The 22,708-nt window shown below is 48.4% G+C and overlaps 1 protein-coding gene across 4 annotated transcripts in view; it reads right to left on the minus strand.

Moving 5' to 3' along the window:
• Positions 1-22,708, minus strand: part of LOC141270494 (uncharacterized) — a 342,259-nt gene that overhangs the window by 119,266 nt on the left and 200,285 nt on the right. For all 4 annotated transcript variants that reach the window (XM_073680498.1, XM_073680496.1, XM_073680497.1 and 1 more), the window contains exon 6: positions 22,617-22,707. In XM_073680498.1, the coding sequence (XP_073536599.1) occupies positions 22,617-22,707 (91 nt within the window). The remainder of the gene's footprint in view (positions 1-22,616; position 22,708) is intronic.

The following is a 22,708-nucleotide window of genomic DNA, read 5'->3' on the forward strand; positions in this document are numbered from 1 at the left end:
GGTGAACGGGCAGATGGTCACGGCAAGTGACCGGGGCAGTCTCTGGGTGAACGGGCAGATGGTCACGGCAAGTGACCGGGGCAGTCTCTGGGTGAACGGGCAGATGGTCACGGCAAGTGACCGGGGCAGTCTCTGGGTAAAGGGTTGGTACGACCTGTGGCGGCTGATGGTAGACGTGAGCTCCCAGGTGAGCGGGCAGAAGTCTTCTGGACAGGCGGGTGGTCACAGCATGTGACGGCGGAGCCTCCAGGTAGGCTAGCAGACAGGCAGCAGATGAGCGCCCCCAGGTGAGCGGGCAGGAGTCACTGGACAGGCAGGTGGTCACAGCACGTGACGGCGGAGCCTCCAGGTAGGCTAGCAGGCAGGTAGCAGATGTGCGCTCCCAGGTGAGCGGGCAAGCTGGTCCATAGACAGACTGACAAGAGTTGGAAGGCAGACCGTCGGACCTCAGGCAAGCAGGCAGGTAGTTGATGTGCGCTCCCAGGTGAGCGGGCAAGCTGGTCCTTAGACAGACTGACAGGAGTAGTAAGGCAGACCGTCGGACCTCAGGCTAGCAGGCAGGTAGCAGGATATCAGGCAGGAATTAGACAGCAGACTGGCAGGAATCTGGCAGGTAACTGGCAACGGGACCTGAGGGCTGAAGCAGAGTAGTGAACAGTGCAACAACATTGCTCGGGCACCTCCATTTTGGAGGAGGTGCCTTTAAATGGGAGGTCGTCCGGCAATTGGCCGGGGACTCCTTAGGACGGCGCGCGCGGTCCCTTTAAGAGAGGGGGAGCGCGCGCGCCCTAAGCACACTGCCGGGGAAGGAGCGCGTGCCGGAAGCAGCGGGGAGAGCAGCGCTGGAGGACGCCGCGCCAGGAGCGGGGAGGTGAGAGGGACGGCGTCTCTGCCTAGAACGGGGCAGAGACGCCGATGCTACAGTACCCCCCCCTTTAGGCCCCCTCTTTTTTTGGCCAGAAAGAAATTTTTCAAGGAGAAGCGGGGCGTTGATGTTCTCCCTGGGCTCCCAAGTTCTCTCCTCAGGACCAAACCCCCTCCAATCTACCAGAAAAAAGGTCTTTCCTCTTACCCTCTTGGAGGCCAGAATACTCTCTACCTCAAAGACGTCATCAGCGGAAACCGGAGCAGGAGGGGCACCTGGATTATTGGAAAAAGAGTTAAAGACAACGGGTTTGAGGAGAGACACATGGAAGGAGTTAGGAATCCGTAAGGTGGCCGGGAGTTTTAGTTTGTAGGCCACCGGATTTATTTGCCTGAGGATTTCGAATGGGCCGATGAAGCGAGGACCTAACTTGTAGGAGGGTATCTTGAGCCGTACATGTTTGGAGGAGAGCCAAACCTTGTCTCCCGGACGGAATTGAGGCGGATCCAGACGTCTCTTATCAGCATATCTCTTCATCCGCTCGGAGGACAGAAGAAGTGCGGATCTAGTACTCTCCCAAATGGTAAAAAACTCGCTGACAAGAGACTGCGCGGCAGGGTTGTCCACAGAGGCGGAGACGGGAAACGGAATCCGGGGGTGCTGGCCAAAGACAACAAAGAACGGGGATTTGGAAGAGGACTCGCTCTCGTGGTTATTGTAAGAGAACTCGGCCCAAGGGAGGAGGTCCACCCAATCAGAATGGTGGGCATTAACAAAGTGCCGGAGATAGCTGGTAAGGATCTGATTGATCCGCTCCACTTGACCATTGGACTGAGGGTGGTAAGCGGAGAAGTCCAGGGTGACGTCCAGCAGTTTACATGTGGCTCTCCAGAAGCGCGAGGTGAACTGAACTCCTCGATCCGACACGATGTGGAGGGGTAGGCCATGAAGACGGAAGATATGGCAGATAAAGTCCTTAGCCAGCTCAGGTGCAGATGAAAGACCAGGCAGGGGAATGAAGTGGGCCATTTTAGAAAAGCGGTCAGCGACCACCCAAATGACAGTACACCCGGCAGAGACAGGAAGATCGGTAATGAAGTCCATAGCGATGTGTTGCCACGGGGCAACAGGTATGGGAAGCGGCAGGAGATGACCAGCTGGTAAGTGTCTGGGAACCTTGTTGCGGCCACAAGATGAACATGCAGAGACGAAGTCTACCACATCCTTACGCAGGGTAGGCCACCAGTAATGCCGGGAAATGAGTAGGAAGGTCTTTTTTTGGCCGGCATGGCCAGCAAGTTTAGAAGAATGACCCCAGTGAAGAACCTTCTCACGGTCAGGAGGCGCCACGAACGTCTTGCCGGGTGGAAGACGAGTCAAATCCAGGGGGGCCACATTCATCACCTTGGAGGGGTCGATAAGGTGCATAGGCTCCTCCTCTTGGTCGGAGGACAGGAAGGATCGGGACAAGGCATCAGCTTTGACATTCTTGTCCGCCGGGCGGAAATGAAGGATGAAATCGAAGCGGGCAAAAAACAAAGACCACCGGGCCTGACGTGGATTAAGTCTCTGGGCATTTTGGAGATATGCCAGGTTTTTGTGATCCGTGTAGATGATCACCGGGTATAGAGCCCCTTCAAGCAGGTAACGCCACTCCTCCAGCGCCAATTTAACAGCTAACAGTTCTCGGTCTCCAATGGAGTAATTGCGCTCAGAGGAGGAGAAGATTTTAGAGAAGAAGCCGCAGGTTACCATTCTCCCGGAAGAAGACTTTTGGGTGAGCACCGCTCCGGCTCCAGAGGAGGAAGCATCAACCTCCAGGTAGAACTGTTTGTTGCAGTCCGGACGGTGCAGCACAGGGGCAGAGGAGAAGGCTTGCTTCAGGGAAAGGAAGGCCTCCTCAGCTTCGGGTGGCCATACCTTGGGATTTGCTCCCTTACGGGTGAGCGCAGATATGGGCGCAGTCCGAGACGAGAAGTGAGGAATGAAGAGACGATAGTAATTAGCGAAGCCCAGGAATCGCTGTATCGCCTTCAAGCCCTCCGGCCGGGGCCACTTTAGGACAGCAGAGAGCTTCTCGGGATCCATTCGCAAACCCGTCTGGGAGATAACGTAGCCCAGAAATGGAAGAGAGGTCTGCTCAAAAAGGCACTTCTCGTATTTAGCATAGAGGTGGTTCTGCCTGAGCCTCAGCAGGACCTGACGAACATCCCTCCGGTGTGAGGGAAGATCCGGAGAGAAGACCAAGATGTCGTCCAGGTATACCACCACGCAGGAGTAAAGAAGGTCACGGAAGATGTCGTTGACCAGTTCTTGGAAGACGGCGGGAGCATTGCAGAGACCGAAGGGCATCACACGGTACTCATAGTGTCCGTCACGGGTATTAAATGCCGTTTTCCACTCGTCTCCCTGACGGATACGGACCAGGTTATACGCTCCACGTAGATCCAGCTTGGAAAAGATCCTGGCGCCTTTAAGGCGATCAAATAACTCGGAGATGAGCAGAAGGGGGTATTTATTTTTAACAGTGATCTGATTGAGTCCTCTATAGTCAATACAGGGGCGTAGCGAGCCATCCTTTTTTTTGACAAAGAAGAATCCGGCTCCAGCCTTCCGGATGAATCCCCTGGCCAGATTCTCCTCTATGTACTCAGACATGGCCCGGGTTTCGGCCGCAGACAACGGATAAATACGCCCACGGGGTGGAGTGGCGCCAGGAACCAGGTCAATCATATGGCCTATGAGGTGGCAATGTCTCTTCTTCCTTCTTACCAAAGACGTCAGCATAGGTCCAGTAAGGAGCCGGAAGACCGGGTAAGTTAGCTGGGGTAGGTGGAGGACGAACCGGAACCAGGCAGGTCTTATGGCAGTCCGGCCCCCACCGGAGTACTTCACCGGAATGCCAGTTCAACACGGGTTCGTGTGTTTGGAGCCAACGTAGACCTAGCAATAGGGAGTGGGAGAGTCCGGGCAACACATGGAAGGAGATTACCTCAGAGTGCAGCATTCCCACCTGCAGGGTTATGGGTTCCGTGGCGAGCAGGATGGTCACCGGAAGGAGTCTTCCATCCACTGAGGCGACCGACAAGGGTTCAGCCAGAGACTTGGTGGGAATACGGTATTTCTCAACCAGGGACTGGGAGATGAGGTTTCCAGCGGATCCAGAATCCAGGTGGGCGAGTTCAAAGTGACGGGTCTCTCCCCAGGAGATAGATACAGACAAAGTCAGGGTTGGAGAGGATTTATTTTTGTCTAGGGCGACCTCTCCGAGCGGTCCTAGACACTGGAGTTTCCCGGCCTCTCCGGGCAGGAACGAATCAAGTGCTCCTTACTGCCACAATAGAAGCAGCTCCCCTCGGCTCGGCGAGACTCCTGGCGAGATTTGACCATCTTGGTCTGGTCGTCCTGCATGGGCTCGGGTGAGTGTGCCCGGGGAGTGACAGAAGAGGAGACAGGTTTCTGGAAAGTAGGAGCTAGGCGGGGAAACCTTCTCTCTCGGGTGGTCTCTTTGGTGCGTTCTTGAAACCGGATGTCAATCCGGGTAGCCAACGACACCAGGTCATCCAGGGTGGTAGGAATATCCCGACCGGCGAGCTCATCTTTAATCCGACCGGAAAGGCCCTCCCAGAAGACGGACACCAGGGCCTCATTATCCCAGGCAAGCTCAGAAGCGAGGGTGCGGAACCGTATGGCATATTGGCCCACGGTGAGACTCCCTTGACGGAGACGTAGCAAAGAGGAGGCAGATGAGGTCTTTCGTCCCGGTTCATCGAAGACTCTCCGGAAAGCAATGAGGAAAGACGACAGGTCGGACACCAGGGGATCCCCTCTCTCCCACAGGGGGTTAAGCCATGCCAGTGCCTCCCCAGTGAGATGGGACATGATGAATGCCACTTTGGCCCGGTCGGAGATAAACTGGTGAGTCAAGAGTTCAAAGTGCAGGGTGCACTGGTTTATGAAGCCCCGAGCTTGAGCGGGGTCCCCTCCGAAGCGAGGAGGTGCAGACAGCCGGGGTCCGAGACAGGATGCCATGGTATTGGTGGGCAACGGTGCTGCCGGGGTGCGAGTCGTGACACTAGCGGTGGTTGCTGGTGGAGCAGACAGTGTGTCCAGGCGGGAGTTGACATTCCGCAGGTGGTTCAGGATGGACTCCTGCTGGGATCTTTGACGGGAGAGTTCATGGTATAGGTCAGAGAGCGAGGGAGCTTGGGTGCCACCGGGTTCCATGGCCCGAGCAAACTAACGGGTCTGGGAGGCGGAACCTCTGAGCTACTATACAAGGGGGCGGTCCTTGTAAGGGAGCGGGTGGCGACCAGGCAGGCAGTCACAGCAGGTGACCGGGACAGTCTCTAGAAGAACGGGCAGGAGGTTACGGCAAGTGACCGGGGCAGTCTCTGGATGAACGGGCAGATGGTCACGGCAAGTGACCGGGGCAGTCTCTGGGTGAACGGGCAGATGGTCACGGCAAGTGACCGGGGCAGTCTCTGGGTGAACGGGCAGATGGTCACGGCAAGTGACCGGGGCAGTCTCTGGGTGAACGGGCAGATGGTCACGGCAAGTGACCGGGGCAGTCTCTGGGTAAAGGGTTGGTACGACCTGTGGCGGCTGATGGTAGACGTGAGCTCCCAGGTGAGCGGGCAGAAGTCTTCTGGACAGGCGGGTGGTCACAGCATGTGACGGCGGAGCCTCCAGGTAGGCTAGCAGACAGGCAGCAGATGAGCGCCCCCAGGTGAGCGGGCAGGAGTCACTGGACAGGCAGGTGGTCACAGCACGTGACGGCGGAGCCTCCAGGTAGGCTAGCAGGCAGGTAGCAGATGTGCGCTCCCAGGTGAGCGGGCAAGCTGGTCCATAGACAGACTGACAGGAGTAGTAAGGCAGACCGTCGGACCTCAGGCTAGCAGGCAGGTAGCAGGATATCAGGCAGGAATTAGACAGCAGACTGTCAGGAATCTGGCAGGTAACTGGCAACGGGACCTGAGGGCTGAAGCAGAGTAGTGAACAGTGCAACAACATTGCTCGGGCACCTCCATTTTGGAGGAGGTGCCTTTAAATGGGAGGTCGTCCGGCAATTGGCCGGGGACTCCTTAGGACGGCGCACGCGGTCCCTTTAAGAGAGGGGGAGCGCGCGCGCCCTAAGCACACTGCCGGGGAAGGAGCGCGTGCCGGAAGCAGCGGGGAGAGCAGCGCTGGAGGACGCCGCGCCAGGAGCGGGGAGGTGAGAGGGACGGCGTCTCTGCCTAGAACGGGGCAGAGACGCCGATGCTACATATACATTTTTTAAATCAGAACAACAAAATGATTCAGAAAAGTACAAGGTCAACTGCGATGATTACAAAAAATATTATTTTGTAGATCTGTGTAATCAAGACAAATACAAAATTGACTGACAATTAATAAACAAGGCCATGGCTGCTTTCGCTACTATGCAGGTTATTGGACACTTCACAGTGAATATAAAATGGAAGGGAAGGAATATAATATATACAGTGGGTAAAATAAGTATTTGATGCACTGCCAATTTTGCAAGTTTTCCCACCTACAAAGAATCAAGAGGTCTGTAATTTTTATCGTAGGTAATCTTCAACTGTGAGAGACAGAATCTTAAAAATCCAGAAAATCGCATTGTATGATTTTTACATAATTAAATTGCATTTTATTGCATGAAATAAGTATTTGATCACCTACCAACCAGCAAGAATTCTGGCTCTCACAGACCTGTTAGTTTTTCTTTAAGAAGCCCTCCTATTCTGCACTCATTACCTGTATTAATTGCACCTGTTTGAGCTTGTTACCTATATAAAAGACACCTGTCCACACATTCAATCAATCACACTCCAAACTCTCCACCATGGCCAAGACCAAAGAGCTGTCTAAGAACATCAGGGACAAAATTGTAGACCTGCACAAGGCTGGGGATAAGCTACAGGACAATAGTCAAGCAGCTTGGTGAGAAGGCAACAACTGTTGGCACAATTATTAGAAAATGGAAGAAACACAAAATGACTGTCAATCTTCCTTGGTCTGGGGCTCCATGCAAGATCTCGCCTCGTGGGGCAAGAATGATTCTAAGAAAGGTCAGGAATCAGTCCAGAACTACATGGGAGGACCTGGTCAATGACCTGAAGAGAGATGGGACCACAGTCTCAAACATTACCGTTAGTAACACACTACTCCATCATGGATTACAATTTTGCAGGCACGCAAGGTCCCCCTGCTCACGCCAGCACATGTCCAAGCCCGTTTGAATGACTATCTGGATGATTCAGAGGAGGCATGGGAGAAGGTCATGTGGTCAGATGAGATCAAAATAGAAACTTTTGGTATCAACTCCACTCGCCGTGTTTGGAGGAAGAATAAGGATGAGTACAACTCCAAGAACACCATCTCAACCGTGAAGCATGGTGCAAGGGAAAACAGCATACTTTAGGCGTGCTTTTCTGCAAACAGGACAGGATGACAGCACTGTATTGAAGGGAGGTTGGATGGGGTCATGTATTGAGAGATTTTGGAAAACAACCTCCTTCCCTCAGTAAGAGCACTGAAGATGGGTCGTGGGTGGGTCTTTCAGCATGACAATGACCCAAAACACATAGCCAGGGCAACAAAGGAGTGGCTCCGTAAGAAGTATTTTAAGGTCCTGGAGTGGCCTAGCCAGTCTCCAGACCTGAACCCAATAGAAAATCTTTGGAGGGAGCTGAAACTCAATGTTGCTCAGTAACAGCCCCAAAACCTGAAAGATCTGGAGAAGATCAGTATGGAGGAGTGGGCCAAAATCCCTGCTGCAGTTTGTGCAAACTTCGTCAAGAACTACAGGACACTTCTGCCCTCTGTAATTGCAAACAAAGGTTTCTGTACCAAATATTAAGTTCTGTTTTTCTACTGTATCAAATACTTATTTCATGCAATAAGATGCAAATTAATTAAGTAAAATGTAATGCAATGTAATTTTCCATAACAAGTTCAGATAACAAGTTCAAACAGGTGCAATTAATACAGGTAATGGGAGCAGAGTAGGAGGGCTTCTTAAAGAAAAATGAACAGGTCTGATAGCCAGAATTCTTGCTGGTTGGTAGGTGATCAAAATACTTATTTCATGCAATAAAATGCAATTTAGTTATTTAAAATTCATAAAATGTGATTTTCTGGATTTTTTTTAGATTCTGTCTCTCACAGTTAAAGTGTACCTATGATAAAAATTGCAAACCTCTCGAATCTTTGTACGTGTGAAAACTTACGAAATCGGCAGTGTATCAAAAACTTATTTTCCCCACTGTATCTACTTCAGTACGGTCACCGTCAAGCTCCGCAATAACCCAAGAAAAACTATCAGCCACCACCAATCGTTTTTCAGGTTGATTGGAAACCCATTGCTGGTAATGTATGGCCTCAAGAGGCTTCAGGGATGCGGCTTATAGAGCAAGAGGAACAAAGCTATTAAATTTTATATATTTAGTCGAACAAGTAGGCAATGTTTCGGTGTTTCTAAAAATATTTTTAAAAAATTACAAAAAAAAGGGACAAAACAATACATTATATACAATCAATTACATAAAATAAAAAGGGATATCAAAAGAAAATGACTAAACCGGACAGAAATGGCGCTGGTCTTTACGGAAAGGGGCATTCCGATTGGATTATGACACAGTCCTACAGAAAGCTGTATCTCCCAGAATATAATTCAGAATCTGCTTTTATTAGATAAAAGTGATGCCCACATACAGTTGAAACCAGAAGTTTACATACACTATATAAAAAGACACATATGCATGTTTTTCTCAATATCTGACATGAAATCAGAATAAACCTTTCCTGCTTTAGGTCAATTAGGATTACCATAATTTTTAATATTTGCCAAATGCCAGAATAATGAGAGAGAGAGAGAGAGAGAGAGAGAGAATGTTTTAAGGCATTTTACTACTTACTACAAAGTCAAAAGTTTACATACATTTCGTTAGTATTTGGTACCATTGTCCTTAAACTGAATGACTCGGGTCAGTCGTTTGGGATATCCTTCCACAAGCTTCTCACAATAGTTGGAATTTGGGCGCATTCTTCCTGACAAAACTGGTGTAACTGATCCAGGTTTGTAGGTCACCTTGCTCGCACCTGCCTTTTCAGCTTTACCCAATAATTTTCAATAGGATTGAGATCAGGGCTTTGGAATGACCACTCCAAAACATTGACTTTGTTATCCTTAAGCCACTTTGGCAGTATGCACAATTCTATTCCTGATATCTTGGCTGATTTCTTTAGACTTCCCCATGATGCTACACAAAGAAACAGTGTGTTTCAGGTGTGCATTAAAATACATCCACAGGTGTGTCTCTAATTAATTCAGATGTTGCCAAAAAAACTATCAGAAGCTTCCAAACACATGACACCGTCATATGGGCAGTCCAGAACGGTTTAAAGGCATAGTAATCTTAGTGTGTGTAAACTTTTGGCTTTGCATTAAGTAATGAAAATGCTTTAAAACATTCTCTCTCATATTATTCTGGCATTTGGCAAATATTCAAAATTATGGTAATCCTAATTAACCTAAAACGGGAAAGGTTTATTCTGATTTCATGTCAGATATTGAGAAAAACATGCACGTGTCTTTTTATATAGTGTATGTAAACTTCTGGTTTCAACTTACCTCCCCTTGGTGACCTCAGATGGGAACTGCTCAATGGGATGTAGCTAGGTCCCAAAAAATAAGGAGATCGCCAACCTTTCGGGTATCTGCAATCCTGGGGGTCCCATGTGGGAGATATTAATGGGATATTTCCTATCATGATTTTAGCTTTCAGTAGATATGAAACCTTGCCAATATAACGGTATCCATCTGGCCGACAGCAATTCGGGGGTGATAGGCAGGCCACACTGCAATGCAAGCAGATGCATTGTGTTCACTTCGGGGGAACGATTACAAAAATATGTCATATGTCCGCCATAACTACACTGTGTGCAGAATTATTAGGCAAATGAGTATTTTGATCACATGATACTTTTTATATATGTTGTCCTACTCCAAGCTGCATAGGCTTGAGAGCCAACTACCAATTAAGTAAATCTGGTGATGTGCATCTCTGGAATGAGGAGGGGTGTTGACTAATGACATCAACACCCTATATAAGGTGTGCTTAATTATTAGGCAACTTCCTTTCCTTTGGCAAAATGGGTCAAAAGAGAGATTTGACGGGCTCTGAAAAGTCCAAAATTGTGAGATGTCTTGCAGAGGGATGCAGCAGTCTTGAAATTTCCAAACTTTTGAAGAGTGATCACCGAACAATCAAGCGTTTCATGGCAAATAGCCAACAGGGTCGCAAGAAGCGTGTTGGCCAAAAAATGCGCAAAATAACTGCCCATGAATTGAGGAAAATCAAGCGTGAAGCTGCCAAGATGCCATTCGCCACCAGTTTTGCCATATTTCAGAGCTGCAACATTACTGGAGTATCAAAAAGCACAAGGTGTGCGATACTCAGGGACATGGCCAAGGTAAAGAAGGCTGAAAATCGACCAACTTTGAACAAGAAACATAAGATATAACGTCAAGAATGGGCCAAGAAATATCTTTAGACTGATTTTTCAAAGGTTTTATGGACTGATGAAATGAGAGTGACTCTTGATGGGCCAGATGGATGGGCCAGAGGCTGGATCAGTAAAGGGCAGAGAGCTCCACTCCAACTCAGACGCCAGCAAGGTGGAGGTGGGGTACTGGTATGGGCTGGTATCATCAAAGATGAACTTGTGGGACCTTTTCGGGTTGAGGATGGAGTGAAGCTCAACTCCCAGACCTACTGCCAGTTTCTGGAAGACAACTTCTTCAAGCAGTGGTACAGGAAGAAGTCGGTATCGTTCAAGAAAAACATGATTTTCATGCAGGACAATGCTCCATCTCATGCATCCAACTACTCCACAGCGTGGCTGGCCAGTAAAGGTCTAAAAGAAGAAAAAAATAATGACATGGCCCCCTTGTTCACCTGATCTGAACCCCATAGAGAACCTGTGGTCCATCATAAAATGTGAGATCTACAGGGAGGGAAAACAATACACCTCTCGGAACAGTGTCTAGGAGGCTGTGGTGGCTGCTGCACGCAATGTTGATCGAAAACAGATCAAGCAACTGACAAAATCTATGGATGGAAGGCTGTTGAGTGTCATCATATTGATCACAAATTTTTTTTCCCCTCCCCCATGACAGCACACCTTGAGAGAGGATCCGCCCCATCAAGGACAGGAAACCGTCTGAAATAAAAGGGCGGCACCTCTCCCTCGCTTCAGTTGGTTTCCTGTCCTTGATGGGGAACCTGTCTGGAAGAAAGAAGACTTACCTGGGGCTGTCCCGGTGTGGAAGAGCGGGCACTGGCCTGTGCACCGGGTTCAGTATCCCAGAAGCGCCGTCCGCAGCTTCCCCTGGGGTCTCTGCGCCGAGCGAGGCGCACGCGGTGAGGCAGGTTCTGTCCTCCCGGAGACCGCGGCGCCGTCCTCCCCCTGCAGTGTGGAACGCTTCCGGGTGTGATGCGCCTGACGTCACGGAGCAGGGCATGCTGGGAGCGGCGCGCTGGGTGACGTCAGGAGGCGGCGCCGATCCAAGATGGCGGCGCCCATCGGAGCGTTCCAGGCCGTTTTTTTTCGACGGAGCTCCGGCCTGAGGAAGGGGGAGGGCCCACAGACCGGAGGAGGCTGGATGGCCCTATTTTTAAGGGGGGGGAGCAGCTTACCCCACCTCAGCAACAGAAAAAGCAGAGGGATGCATCGCATACAGACAGCCGCTCGAGTAATCGTAGTGGCAGCCTCAGGAGTAAGGCTTCAAGTGCCTCAGGACCATCCAGAATGGAATCTTCAGTTCCACGGCAGCCTCCGAATCCGGTACCCGTTTGTGACCTCCGGGGGTGAGTGAGCTTCGTGAATGTCACTGGTTAGTAACGGTAAGTCTCTTATGCGCTTCTTTTTTTTAGGAGCCTAAGAAGAGTAGTGCCAAGCAAAACCATAGAATGTGTGCCCTTTGCCAAGCTTCTCTCTCAGTAGAGTGGCAGAAACCACTTTGCCAGGGCTGTGTGACCAAAACCATAGCTGAGAATTCCCGGGATTTTGCTGCAAATTTAAAGTCCATAGTACATGCAGAAGTTCAGGGGTCCCTGAAAGGGTTACTTAGAGGGAAGAAAAGACCCCGTAGAGAGGTTTCCTCCGTCTCGGATTCCTCCCAGTCCGAGGAGCAGTGGGATTCATCGTCCTCTTCCTCATCGGGGGGCGGTAGACCCTGCTTCCCCATTGAGAATACAGACAGACTGGTTAGGGCAGTAAGATCAACCATGGGTCTGGAGGAAGAGAGAGCATCTAAATCCTGGGAGGACATCATGTTTGGAGGTTGGGAGAGAAAAAGAGACGCTCATTACCGGTTAACAGTAAGATTCAGGGCCTCATTGACCGGGAGTGGAGGAGACCAGAGAGATCAGGGGCTTTACCCTCCTTCTCAAAAAGAAGGTACCCCTTCGAAGAGAAGGATGCGGAACCTTGGGATAAGATCCCCAAGGTGGACTGGACTGTAGCAAGGTCATCGAAAAGATGTTCCCTGCCCTTGGAGGACTCTGGTGTCCTAAAAGATGCCCTGGATAAAAGAGCTGACTCCTTCCTGCGCCACACGTGGGAGGCGGCAGCAGGCGGCCTAAAACCAGCGATGGCTAGCACCTGTGTGGCGAGGTCCTTGATGGTGTGGCTCCAACAGCTGGAAGACCAGCTTAAAGATAAAAAGGTCTCCAGACAGGCAATACTTGCGGATCTACCTCTAATACAAACAGCATCGGCCTTCCTGGCCAACTCTTCAGCAGACTCGGTCAGACTGTCAGCCAGGGCAGAGGGACTATCCAACGCAGCCAGGCGGGCCTTGTGGCTCAAAGGTTGCCTAGGCAACCTACCTTCGAAACAGAAGCTGTGCTCCCTCCCGTGTGAAGGTAGACTCCTGTTTGGCCAAAAGTTAGAAAACCTGTTAGAAAAAGCAGGCGATAAAAGCAAAGGGTTCCCGGGATTTTCAGGGGAACCAAGAAGATTTAGTTTTCGGAGGAGGAAATTTAAATCGGGGTCGTCCTCCGGGAGACAAAAGGAGATGGGAAGCCAAGTCCAAAAAAGAGTCGGGCTACAAGTTTGGAGGACCATCCTCGAGTTCAAAGAGATCCTCCCAATGACGCCAGGCTAGTAGTGGGTGGAAGGCTTTCCCACTTTCTTCCAGCTTGGGACGCGATAACAACAAACCCCTGGATTCTGAAAATTATCAGTGGGGGCCTGAAGATCCGATTCAGCCAGACCTCCTGGCGGACCTTTGTGGTTACCCCCCTACGAAAGGTCCAGGAAGAACAGTTAGCCCTGGAAACAGAAGTGTTAGAGTTAGTAGGAAAGCAGGTCCTTCTCGAAGTACCAGCACCAAAGAGAGGGAAGGGGTTCTATTCCCCACTATTCATGATAAAAAAAACAAACGGGTCCTTAATGACCATCATCAACCTCAGGAGTCTGAACCAAGTAGTAGAAAACCAGACTTTCAAGATGGAGTCAGTAAGCTCGGCAGTGAAGCTCTTACATCGCAACTGCTTTATGGCTGTAATAGACTTGAAGGACGCATATTATCACGTCCCAATCCATCCGGAGTATCAGAAGTATCTGAGAGTAGCCCTGTTTATTCAGGGGAAGCTGAGGCATTTTCAGTTTGCTGCCCTACCCTTTTGCCTCTCCATTGCCCCGAGAATATTTACGAAACTAATAGCAGAAGTGACAGCCTTCCTACGGATCAAGAATGTAGTGATCGTGCCATATTTAGACGACTTCTTGATAATAGGGAAAACAGAAGCCCACTGCTCCAGTCAGCTCCTAGTGGTCACGGAAGTGTTGCATCAGCTGGGGTGGTTAGTGAATTTCCAAAAATCAAGACTAACCTCCTCCAGGACTCAGACCTTTCTGGGTCTAATCCTAGACTCTCGTCACCAAACCTGCTTCCTCCCAGAGGACAAAATCTGCAGGTTGATTGCATTAGTCTCGAAGGCCATTCAAGCTCCAGAGATGTCTCTGAGAGAGGAAATGTCCCTCCTGGGTTCTATGACGGCCTGTCTCCCAGCAGTAATGTGGGCCCAGGGGCATATGAGGCGGCTTCAGTGGGAGGTCCTGTCAGCACAGAGGTCCTGCAACGGGCATTTAGAAGGCAGTCTCTCTCTCTCCCCAGAAGTAGTAGATTCCCTTTCGTGGTGGACAGTCAGGGGAAATCTGACCGCAGGCGTTCAGTGGTCCAGACCAGTAGATCGGGTAATTACGACCAACACAAGCAGTTCCGGATGGGGGGGGTCATCTGGCAGAACTCTCAATACAGGGTCACTGGGCTTACCACGAGAGGGGAGCATCCTCAAACATAAAGGAGCTTTGGGCAGTAGAAAGATCCCTCAGGGGCTTCCTCCCTCACATCCAAAGTCACCATGTCCAGGTCAGGTCCGACAACCGGACAGCAGTAGCCTATGTGAATCACCAGGGAGGGACAAGGTCACGCCCTCTGATGATGGTGGCAGACAGGATCCTTCGTCTAGCAGAGCGAAACCTCCCATCCCTCAGCGCCCTTCACATAAAGGGGGTAGAAAACGTGAAAGCAGATTTTCTAAGCCGCCATACCCTAAGACAGGGGGAGTGGGGGTTAAACCCGGAGGTCTTCCATCAGATTGTCCAGTTATGGGGGCAGCCAGACATAGACCTGTTCGCCACAAGGGTAAACAGGAAGGTGCAGAGATTTTGCTCCCTAAATCCGGCAGAAAATCCCCATGCCGTAGATGCCCTCCAGATTCCTTGGGGGTTCAGGAAGGCCTATGCCTTTCCGCCATTAGTGATGATTCCAGTAGTGGTGAGGAAGATCCGGGAGGAAGGCGCCAGGGTGATTTTGATAGCCCCTTTTTGGCCCAAGAGGCCTTGGTTCTCTCTGCTTCGGCTAATGTCGGCGTCAGATCCCTGGATTCTACCAGAGAGGCCGGACCTTCTCATGCAGGGACCAGAATTCCATGCCCAGGCCAGGGGGTTCCATCTTTCTGCATGGAATTTGAGAGGTCACTATTGAGTAGCAAGGGGTTTTCACTAGGCTTAGTTTCTACTTTATTGGGGAGCAGAAAACCAATTACAACTAAGATTTATAGCAGGGTTTGGGGTAAATTCCTAGAGTTTATAGAAATCCCGCTATCGAGCAAACCTCCGATCAGAGGGATCCTGGAATTTCTGCAAAAGGGGAGGGACCTGGGTCTAGCTACAGGGACCCTTAAGGTTCAAGTTTCAGCTTTGGGAGCACTCTACAATTGTAATCTGGCTGGGAATAGGTGGATCTCGAGGTTTATCAAGTCCTGTGCGAGAGCAGGACCGGTTAGGTCCATGGGTGTTCCTCCTTGGGACCTGAATTTAGTCTTGAACGCTCTTACTAGTGAACCGTTCGAACCCCTACACAAGGTCTCTCCAAAAATTCTCACCCTTAAGACCATCCTCCTAGTGGCCTTAACGTCAGCCCGTAGGGTGGGTGATCTGCAGGCCCTCTCGGTTAATCCTCCTTACACACAAATCTTTGAGGATAGGGTCACCTTGCGGCCAGATCCAGCATACCTTCCCAAGGTGGTATCTAGATTTCACCGTAGTCAATAGATTGTGCTACCCTCGTTCTGCAGCAATCCCAAGAACCCAGGGGAAGTCAGGTTCCATAGCCTAGATGTTAGGAGGTCCCTGCTACAGTACATTCACATGACTAGTCTGTGGAGGAAAGACTATTCTTTGTTCCTGGCCTTTCAAGGGTGTAGGAAAGGTCACGGGGTGTCCAAGGGTACCATCTCTAGGTGGCTCAGGGAGGCCATTTGCTTAGCCTATACGTCCACAGGGGTTCCAGCCCCGGACAATGTGAGGGCTCATTCCACCAGAGCCGCCGCAACCTCCTGGGCAGAGAGAGCAGACGTCTCGATCGAGCAGATATGTAGGGCTGCTACTTGGTCTACACCATCCACCTTCTTTAAGCACTATCGGTTGGATCTGTCCTCTTCTGATCTCACCTTTGGGAGAAGGGTACTTCAGGTGGTGGTCCCTCCCAAGGGTGCTCATAAATTCTCCAAAATCCTCTCAAGGTGTGCTGTCATGGGGGAGGGGAAAACACCAAGGTTACTTACCGGTAGCCGGTTTTTCCTGAGCCCATGACAGCACCCGTAGTTCCCCCCCCTATTTTTTCTATGTTTCTCACACCCTGGTGTGCACTGTTTTGGGTGGTGTGTATATGTATATTGTGGTGTTGGTTATATGCCTAACCTGTTTAGGGAAGTCCTCTCAATGCTCTGTAAACAACTGAAGCAAGGGAGAGATGCCGCCCTTTTATTTCAGACGGTTTCCTGTCCTTGGTGGGGCGGATCCTCTCTCAAGGTGTGCTGTCATGGGCTCAGGAAAAACCGGCTACCGGTAAGTAACCTTGGTGTTTTGTTTTTGTATGTCAGAAATGTTAATTTCTAAATTTTGTGCACTGATATTGGTTTACCTGGTGAAAATAAACAAGTGAGATGGGATTATATTTGTTTTTTAATAAGTTGCCTATGTTAGAACTCTCCTGTTAGGTTTTTTCTAGTTTGCTGGTCACATGACCATTTTTGCCTATTTAATCCGGCTCCGCCCTCCTGGTCTTGCTGGACTTCATTGTATTTACTACTCTTGAGCTAGCTTGGTGCTCTGTTGCCGTTCTCTGTTAGTTTTGCTAGGTCTTCTGACCTCTATGCTTTTTGTTGTGTGTTTGTCTTTGACTGCTACTATTTCTGCTAGGAGGTGTCCAACTTATCCCAGTCCCTAGTTCTTGTAGGGATCCCTCCCTCACATCTATAGGTCTTCGTACAGACTAGCCGAGGACTTTAGCGGGTCTGATCGCAGGATCAGGTTCCCCGTTACATCGTAGGGATCTAGTTTAGTTCTATTGTAAGGACAGTTCTCCTGTCTTTCCTTAGTCCCTGTAGCAGATCATAACAGTAAGTCCAGCCCTAAAAGAAAAAAAAAAATTTTCTCTAAGGAAAGACCTCCAGTTTTCCATCATGGTCTCGGTTCAAGATTTGGCTCAACGCTTGCAGGGACTCTCTCTGGAGGTGGCCGAGCTCCAACAACACGTGAGTAGCTGTTCTGGAGCGCATTTTGTGGAACCAAAGGTACGTCTGCCTGATCTATTTTTTGGCGAACAACAAGATTTTTTTTCTTTTAAAAATGCTTGTTTATTGGATTTTCGTTTGAGACCCGGATCCTCTGGTGATGAATCACAGCGCATAGGGTTCATAATGTCACTTTTGCGCAAAGATCCTCAGGGATGGGCCTTCTCTCTCCAACCTAATGATCCGTGCTTTAGATCAGTGGATAGTTTTTTTTCTGCTTTGGGTTTGTTGTATGATGATCCTGATCGTGTCTCATCTGCTGAGTCTGAATTGAGACGTTTGAGGCAGGGATCAGGTAATGTGGAAAAATATTGTTCTCACTTCCGTCGGTGGTCTGCCCAGGTGGGGTGGAACGATTCAGCTTTGAAAAGCTTGTTTCTTGCAGGGCTAGGTGAAAGGGTTAAGGATTTACTGATTGCTTATCCCACACCTGGAAACTTGCAGGAGGCAATGCAATTAGCTATACGGGTGGACAGGAGACTGCGTGCAAGGGTTAATGAGAGCAAATCCTCTGCTATGTCAGCTCCGAGTCCTGAGAGGGTCTGTGCTGACAATGGAGAGCCGATGGAGATTGGGGCGATGACACCCCGCTCTCAGGAAAAAGACCGCAGGCTTTCTGAAGGCTTGTGCTTCTATTGCGGAAATTCTGGTCATTTTATTAAGAACTGTGTGCTTCGTATGAAGAAAGAAAAAAAAATGGTCAGTTATGCCCGTATTGCCTGTTTAAATTCTAAGGGAGTATTCCTATCTGCCACTACTGCTGCTCAGGATGAATTAATTGAATTTCGGGTATTTGTGGATTGTGGTTCTATTCTGAATGTGATTGATGGGGGATTCTTGGAAAAACTTAGATTAGAACCTAAAACTTTGTCATCCCCTATTGCTGTGGTTTCTGTTGATGGCTCTCCCTTGAAGAGTGTTACTCATAAGGTCTGTGAATTTCCCCTCACTATTAATGGTATTCACCAAGAAAATTTGGATTTGGTGGTATTGGATAATTTGCCTTCTCCAGTAATATTGGGGTTACCCTGGTTAAAATTGCACAATCCTGTACTGGATTGGTCTACCAATGAAATTAAGTCCTGGAGCCCTAAGTGTTATGACAAGTGTTGTAACGGACGTATTGCTGCTGTGGATAAAGGGGAATTGCCTGTACCTATTCAGGATTTTTGGAGAGTTTTTTCTGAGGAGGAGTCACAAATTTTGCCTCCCCATAGCGACTATGATTGTACCATTGAATTTGTCCCTGGAGCGACTCTTCCTAAAAGTCGTTTATTTAATCTTACTATTCCTGAGAGAAAGGCTTTGGAGGAATACATACAGACAAGCTTGGCCGCCGGTCACATTAGGCCTTCCAAGTCTCCTGTGGCTGTTGGATTTTTTTTTGTAAAAAAAAAAAGATGGCGGTTTACGTCCTTGTCTGGACTTTCGTGAGATTAATAAAATTACTGTACGCAATCCTTACCCACTGCCATTGATTCCTGATTTATTTAACCAGTTAGTGGGGGCCAAGTGGTTCTCTAAAATTGATCTCCGGGGGGCAGACAATTTGTTGTGCATGAAGGAGGGTGATGAATGGAAGACTGCTTTTAACACTCCTGTGGGTCATTTTGAGAATCTGGTTATGCCTTTTGGTCTTACCAATGCTCCAGCATTTTTTCAGAATCTTATTAATGACATCCTTAGACCTTTAATCTGCAAAAATGTGGTTGTGTATTTGGATGACATTCTGATTTATTCGCCTGATCTGGAGTCTCATTGGCGGAGCGTACGTGAGGTATTACAGTTATTAATGGACAATTCGCTTTTTGCTAAGCTGGAGAAATGTGAGTTCGCTGTACAGAGAATTAGTTTTTTGGGCTACATTATCTCCAGTGAAGGTTTTGAGATGGACCCGGTTAAAGTTCAAGCTGTGCAGGAATGGCCTAGGCCTATTGGTTTGAAATCGATACAGAGGTTTTTGGTTTTTGCCAATTATTACAGAAAATTCATAAAAAATGTTTCTATTATTGTCAAACCGCTGACCGATCTCACCAGGAAAGGTGCTAATGCGGTTCAGTGGACTTCTGAGGCCACTGAAGCTTTTGTGTTTCTAAAGGAGAGGTTCACCTCTGCTCCCATCCTTATGCAGCCTGATGTGACTAAGACGTTTTTTGGTTGAGGTTGATGCTTCTTCGGTGGGGGTCGGTGCGGTGTTGTCTCAGGAGAACAAGGATGGAGTACATCCCTGTGCCTTTTCTTCAAAAAAATTTTCTGAGACTGAACTTAATTACGATATTGGTAATCGGGAATTGCTGGCGATTAAACTCGCATTTGAACACTGGCGTCACCTCTTGGAAGGTGCTGAATTTCCCATTCAGGTTTTCACTGATCATAAAAATCTGATCTATCTTGATGCTGCCAAGCGCTTGAATGCCCGTCAGGCTAGGTGGGCACTTTTTTTCTCGCGGTTTAATTTTTCCGTTACTTACATCCCGGGTACCAAGAATGTTAAAGCGGATGCTTTGTCTCGCAGCTTTTCTCCCATGGTCGGTGTTGTGGAGGAAGAGGAGAGCATTTTACAAGAAGGTGTTGTGATTGCTGCTTTGGACTCCGTTTTGGAGGATGAGATTCTTAAAGCTCAGGAGAATGCCCCATCTAACACTCCCCATGGGAGGTTGTTTGTGCCTAGGACCTTTAGGAGAGATTTGTTTGTTGAGTGTCAGGAGTCTCGGTTGGCAGGTCATCCAGGAATTTCTGAGACCAAGAGACTTGTGGGTCGCAGTTTTTGGTGGCCTGGATGGCAGAAGGAAGTCATTAAGTGGGTGCGCCAATGTACTGTGTGTGCTAGATCCAAGTCTTCGCATGCTGCGGGGTTGCTTTGCCCTCTGGAGGTTCCAGGTGCACCTTGGACACATCTGGCTATGGACTTTATTACTGACCTTCCCCCCTCTGAAGGTTTCACGGTCATCTGGGTGGTCGTGGACCGTTTTAGCAAGATGTGTCACTTGGTTCCCTTCATCAAACTGCCTTGCACTAAGACACTCGCTAAGGCCTTTGTCAAGGAAATTGTCAGACTACATGGTGTTCCTACTGACATTGTTTCTGATAGGGGACCTCAGTTCGTGGCTCGTTTTTGGCGTGCCTTTTGTGACAGGTTGGGAGTTCATTTGTCGTTTTCATCTGGATATCATCCTGAGTCTAATGGCCAGACAGAAAGGAAGAACCAGGATGTTGAGCAGTTCTTGCGTTGTTTTGTGGCAGACAATCAAGAGGGGTGGTCTGAGTTTCTGCCACTTGCTGAATTTGCTCTTAACAACCATACATCCTCTTCTGCTGGGTGTTCGCCTTTTTTTTGTTGTTCTGGGAGACATCCGTCTTTTGGGTCATTCTCCAAATTGGTTTCGGCTGTGCCTGAGGAGGAGAGTTTTTCCGGTGATTTGGAGAGAGTTTGGACGGATGTGCGTGGTAATCTTCAGGAGGCTAACAAAAAATCTAAGAGGTACTTTGATAGGAAACGGCAATAGGTTTTGTTTGCTGTTGGTGACATGGTTTGGTTGTCCTCTAAGAATCTGCGATTGAGGATTCCTTCTAAAAAATTGGGTCCCAAGTTCATAGGGCCCTTTAAGGTGCTTCAGATAGTTAACCAATCTGCTGTTAGGTTGGAGGTTCCTACGTCCTGGAAGATTAACCCGGTGCTTCATGTTTCTCTGTTGAAAAAAGCTGATGTATCGGATGGTGACGCCTCTGCCACTGTTCCTCCGGTGGTGGAGGACGGGGTATATGAAATTTCCCGCATCCTAAATTCTAGACGGTATAGAGGGAGTTTGCAGTATCTCGTCGCTTGGAAGGGTTTCGGACCTGAGGATAACTCATGGGTGAGGGCGGATGATGTTTCTGCTTCCAGACTTGTCAGAGCGTTTCACAGGAGGTTTCCTGGTAAGCCTGGGCCTAGGGGATCCGGAGGATCCTCTTAAAAGAGGGGGTACTGTTAGAACTCTCCTGTTAGGTTTTTTTTAGTTTGCTGGTCACATGACCATTTTTGCCTATTTAATCCGGCTCCGTCCTCCTGGTCTTGCTGGACTTCATTGTATTTACTACTCTTGAGCTAGCTTGGTGCTCTGTTGCCGTTCTCTGTTAGTTTTGCTAGGTCTTCTGACCTCTATGCTTTTTGTTGTGTGTTTGTCTTTGACTGCTACTATTTCTGCTAGGAGGTGTCCAACTTATCCCAGTCCCTAGTTCTTGTAGGGATCCCTCCCTCACATCTATAGGTCTTCGTACAGACTAGCCGAGGACTTTAGCGGGTCTGATCGCAGGATCAGGTTCCCCGTTACATCGTAGGGATCTAGTTTAGTTCTATTGTAGGGACAGTTCTCCTGTCTTTCCTTAGTCCCTGTAGCAGATCATAACAGCCTAATAATTCTGCACAGTAATAGTTACCTGCACAAACAGATATCCTCCTAAGATAGCCAAATCTGAAAAAAAAAAAACATTCCAACTTCCAAAAATATTAAGCTTGGATATTTATGAGTCTTTTGGGTTGATTGAGAACATAGTTGTTGATCAATAATAAAAATAATCCTCTAAAATACAACTTGCCTAATAATTCTGCACACAGTATATTAGAGCTACACCAGTCACAAAAAAACAACAATATTCATTACTGGAATCTGGTGCCATCTCGTCTGCCTTTTATTCCTTTGAACACAAGAACACTTATCTCTATAGGTGATAAATTTGTCACCTCACAGTAACTGGTACAGATTTTGCCAGGACTTCGTGTCTGTTCTCCATCAGTTAATCGACTTTAATTACTTGTTCACAGCAGGAGGTTGTAGCTGAACGGGGGTCAGATGAAGTGTTAGAGTGAACGCTTTATTTTCCCCTTCAATTTATAATGAAGCCATGCTTCAATCCTCAATGAGAGGGTGAGATATCTTGAGCGATGGCTTTATAGATAGGTACTTTTTTACTATACATATATGAAATTGTTTATAGCAGGATAGTAGTCGAGGTTAAATAAAATCATCATAGCCTTGTGAATGTAGTTGTTAAAGTGTTATATAACTTTACTACACCAAACTTTTAGTATTTTTATTTACTAGAAGATAATTCACTTTCTTCCTTTGGGTATATTACGTTGGAATTCTTCTGACTCATGGAGCAGCAGCAGCTGGACGTTCTTATCAGCCTCTTTAATAGTTGTGCGTTTCACAACCCCACAAGGTGAGCGAATATCTCAACACTAATGCAACATGTATCCAGTTAATGCTCTATTGAGCACTCTTTTGTCATCCTACAGAGTATTTAGCGCCATCTTAGTGCTCATGTGAAACCACAGGCTTGGCATCTTAGTTGTAATGAGCCCCCTGTCCCTATTAGTGACATATATAGTTTAAACTAAAAAATGTAGTGAACAGTTCTCTTTAAGTGCCAGCAGAACGGTGGATGTCCAGGTCCTGAGACCAGCACCACTTGCTTAATAGACTACTGTGACGAGCGTAGCTTATGAGGTAAGTGCACAGCAAAGAGTACGGATTCAATAAAAAGTCTACAAAATCAAACACATAATTGTACCAACCAGTGAATAAGCAAATAGAGAGGCTTCTACTCACCTGGGCGGTTTTCAGTAGGAAGCTCCTCTTTACACCACTCGTCACCCCTCACATATGTCTCTGTAGTATTAAAATGGGTCAGATCTTCACCC

Source organism: Phyllobates terribilis, unplaced genomic scaffold (genome assembly GCF_046119375.1).
Source record: "Phyllobates terribilis strain yellow unplaced genomic scaffold, ASM4611937v1 Scaffold_5__5_contigs__length_657084704, whole genome shotgun sequence".
In the NCBI taxonomy this organism is placed as follows: Eukaryota; Metazoa; Chordata; class Amphibia; order Anura; family Dendrobatidae; genus Phyllobates; species Phyllobates terribilis.